This window comes from Dipodomys spectabilis, unplaced genomic scaffold, assembly GCF_019054845.1.
Source record: "Dipodomys spectabilis isolate Male_0828 unplaced genomic scaffold, ASM1905484v1 ptg000145l, whole genome shotgun sequence".
Lineage (NCBI taxonomy): Eukaryota > Metazoa > Chordata > Mammalia > Rodentia > Heteromyidae > Dipodomys > Dipodomys spectabilis.
The window spans coordinates 13,256,421-13,260,209 of NW_024870822.1; the positions used below are offsets into that span (position 1 = coordinate 13,256,421).

General features: G+C 45.2%; 1 protein-coding gene across 1 annotated transcript; it reads left to right on the forward strand.

Annotated features, from left to right (window-relative positions):
* The first annotated feature begins 1,621 nt into the window (after positions 1 to 1,621).
* Fancf (FA complementation group F) lies at positions 1,622 to 2,811 on the forward strand. Its single transcript, XM_042691657.1, has one exon. It carries the CDS (start codon positions 1,622 to 1,624, stop codon positions 2,705 to 2,707), a length of 1,086 nt encoding a protein of 361 aa, XP_042547591.1. The 3' UTR covers positions 2,708 to 2,811.
* Positions 2,812 to 3,789: the final 978 nt, after the last annotated feature.

Here is a 3,789-nt window from a genome sequence, read left to right on the forward strand (position 1 = left end):
TGATATTGCCTTAGTTCTGGGAAGGAGTTGGCAGCATATATCCACAATCCTTTATGGCTGTTTCAATTTGTCAGTGTTCATCTATCTACTTTGGAGGAAGAAAGATTTTTTTTGTCTAATATTCTCTAGGTTTAATTAATTGGCCATTTCTGAACAAATTTCCACCACTATATGATTCATACTATATATCAATAGACTTAAGTCTAGTTTGCTAAATTACTTACTAAATTAAAAAAAAAAAAACATCAGATCAACATTACTCCATAAGTTGTTAGGCCTTATCTACTCAGCTGCAGTGGGGCCAGTATTGCAAACTTCATGGACATCATGCATTGATGGTAGTCCAGTAAATATTAAAAGACAGGCACAAGATTCATTTTGGAATGCCTCATGTAAATATTGTAGTAATCCTCAGGGCCCCGTAACTTAAGTTCTTCACGAAAGCCTTTCTTTCCTTAGTTTTTTTTTTTTTATGTTGTGTAACAACCATATTTTGAATGATATCCTATTTTAATGAAAGTTTCCTAATAGTGGCCCTTGTAGTTTGTGTTCTAATGTACAACATTCCAGGAATTTACAAATCATAACTAAAGAGGTGAGAGGTTGTTCCTGGCAGTCAAGGCACAGAATACACACATTCATACCTTCATGATTTTCCTTACATTATTACTCTCATTTGAATTTTCTTTTGCTTTTTTTTTCTGTTTTCATTGTTCAGACATTCTAGATTCTAAGGCAAATATCAGTCACTAAGAAAGCCTTTCTAGAATTCTGTGAGCATATAGCTAATCCCTGAAAGTATTCATCTTACATTTTTTAAAAAATATACAAAAACCTGATTTATATGATACCCTGTGCTTGCCTCTATTACCTCAATGAAGTCCTTTTATGTTGGAAACTTTATTGTAAAAATTTAAAAATCTCTAGTAGAAAATAAAGGCTGATGACATTCAAGAATAGTTCCATCTCTCTCTTCAAAAAATCTTCCACCAAACATATTTTTGTTATGTGCTCTTAAATGGCATTTCCTCTGTGGCAAATGGTGTCAAGTAAGAAATTATGAGAACACCTAATTTTTCAGGGAAATTGTTGAAATGCAGGTTGAAGTTGGTTTTTTTAAAGTTGTTCATAAACTGTCTTACATTAGACCAATAGTTTTTATTTTCAAATTAACTTATCTTAAATTCACATAACAACATTTCTTCACCTGCAATAGTATGTCTCCGGTGTTAGTCAATTATAATAAAGCTCGGAAAAGATATAACTTTTATCAAAATTCAAGTTTTCTACCTAAGGCTATTTCCACAGCAAAAGGGGAAAGCACAAAGACGCTCCTGACTGGCAGGCTATCTCTTGTGTCTCCTCGGATTCTTCTAAGACCCTCCTACATTAATGCTTTCTCCACCGAGAACTTCCTGAATGCACAGCGAAATGAAAATCAGAAAGATCATTAAAATTCCCCAGATTCAAAAGACCCGGATAAAGTCACTCTGAGATTGACATGCGTCTCGTCCAATCGCTTTAAAGAAAGGCGTGTCTCAGTGTTCCACACTGTCCAATCAGCACGCCGGGAGTCACAGTCTCCAAGGTGAAAGCGGAAGTCAGGTCTGGCGGCGCGCAGATGGAACAGCTTCTGCAGTACCTGGACCGCTTTTCTGAAGTCGTGGCGGTGTCTGGCACGACCCACGTCAGCACCTGGGACCCCACCACCGTTCGCCGGGCCTTACAGTGGGCTCGCTACCTGCGCCATGTGCACGGACGCTTTAGCGGCCACGGTCGCATCCGCACGGCCGTGGAGCGGCGCTTGCGGAGCCACTGGAGACTCCGCGGCGAGCGGGGCCCGGGCCCGGGGTGGCTGAGCTTCCGGGCCCTCGGGCACTGTGACGCCCTGCTGGCTCTCCGCCTGTTGCGGAACCGGGCTCTGGGGGAGGCTGCGTATCACGCCCTGCTGCGGCAGCTCTTTCCCGGGCCCGGAGTCCGGGATGCCGAGCAGGCCACCCTCCCCGACAGCCTGCTGGGTCTTGCCCGCCGCGGGTGCGCGATCCACCTGCTGCGCGGCCACGGCAGCCGAGCGACCCCCGACATCCGGCAGGACCCACTGGTAAAGACCCAGGCCGAGCTGCTGCTGGAGCGCGTGCAGCAGGCGGGAGAGGCCGGGGGCGCCGGCGGGCTTCTCGGCAGCCTGTGGGAGCGCGGGCCGCACACCCACTTCCTGCAGGTGCTGGCGGTGGCGCTGGTGCCCCCTCCCGCGTCTCCCGGGCCCCCGTCGCAGCTGGAAGGGGACGACGACCCCAGGACACCCACCGAGGCGAGTCAGGAGCTCCTCCGTTGGCTCCTGAGCGAGCCCGATGTCCGGACTGCCTTTTGCCGAACCCTCCCAGCCGGGCTCTTGACTTCGGTGGCAAGTTGTCACCCAGCGTTTGCACGCGTCTACATGAGCCTGCTCATTGCCTGGGGGCGACGTCTGCACTACGACCTCCAGCAAGGCCTTTGGGTTGGAACTGAGTCCCAAGATATGCCCTGGGAGGATCTGTATGATAGATTTCAAAGCCTCTGCCAGGCCCCCCCACCACTGAAGAACGAGGTCCTCACTTCTCTGGAGTCCTGTAAAGCCCAGGATGGAGATTTCCAAGTCCCTGGGCTTAGCATCTGGACCGACCTGTTGTTGTCCCTGCGCCCTGATGTACGACAGGGCTGTGGAGAGTGAGAAGGGCGGGTTTATGGCCCAAGCTGCAGGTCTCCCTGGGCCTCGTTCTCTTATCAATAATGTGAATAGGTGGTGTACAAAATGAAAAATGCCAGTGTTGCTCACTAAGTCTCCTGTACTTCATGCGTCCACAACATAATTAGATTTAGGTGCCAATTGTGACTAATTTCTTACCATATATTTTCAGATATTTGGCTTGGGATGCCATGGATTTTCTAGATATAGAAAGCAAAGTATTGGAAATGTACATAAAATTGTAGGATTAGCACGACTTTGATTTTTTTTTAAGACTAAAAATGCTGAAAATGTGCCTTTTCAAACAAAAAGAACCTTAAAAATGGCAAACAAAGCTTCCTTCTTTTATCAGTATTATTAATTTAAGCTATTTTCTCCCCTCCCCCCTTTCCCACAGAATTCAAGTTTTATTTTAATCAACATATGGTGGTTTCAGAAATGTTACTTTGAAAAGCTACCAGGCCTATTTGGAGTTTAAGCCCTGAGCTATGACCTTATTAACCTATGTTCTCAACAGTTAATCAGCTTAATACATTCATTAAAATGATGTGATTCAGAAAGTTTTGTTCTCATCGTGAATTTTTTTTAACAAGGAAATAAAAGCTACAGCTCACTGTGATTTAAGATAACAAGATAAAGATTTTAAACTGAGATATTTTTGTTTGTTTCATGCATAGTCTTACTTAATCTTATTCCAGTCTCCAAGATGGGAATCTTTTGGATTTAAACTAAAAGGGACTAAATAAAATGACAACACAAACATAATATAAATCAGAGTAGGATCAGTGTTGTTAAAAAAAAAAAATGCTGAAGCCGGGCACTGGTGGCTCACGCCTGTAATCCTAGCTACTCAGGAGGCTGAGATCTGAGGATCGCGGTTCAAAACCAGCCCGGGCAGGAGAGACCGTGAGACTCCTATCTCCAATAAACCACCAGAAAACCGGAAGTGGCGCTGTAGCTCAAGTGGTAGAGCGCTCACCTTGAGCTGAAGAGCTGAGGGACAGCGCCCAGGCCCAGAGTTCAAGCCCCACGACCGACAAAAAAAAAAAAAAAAAGAAAATGCTGAA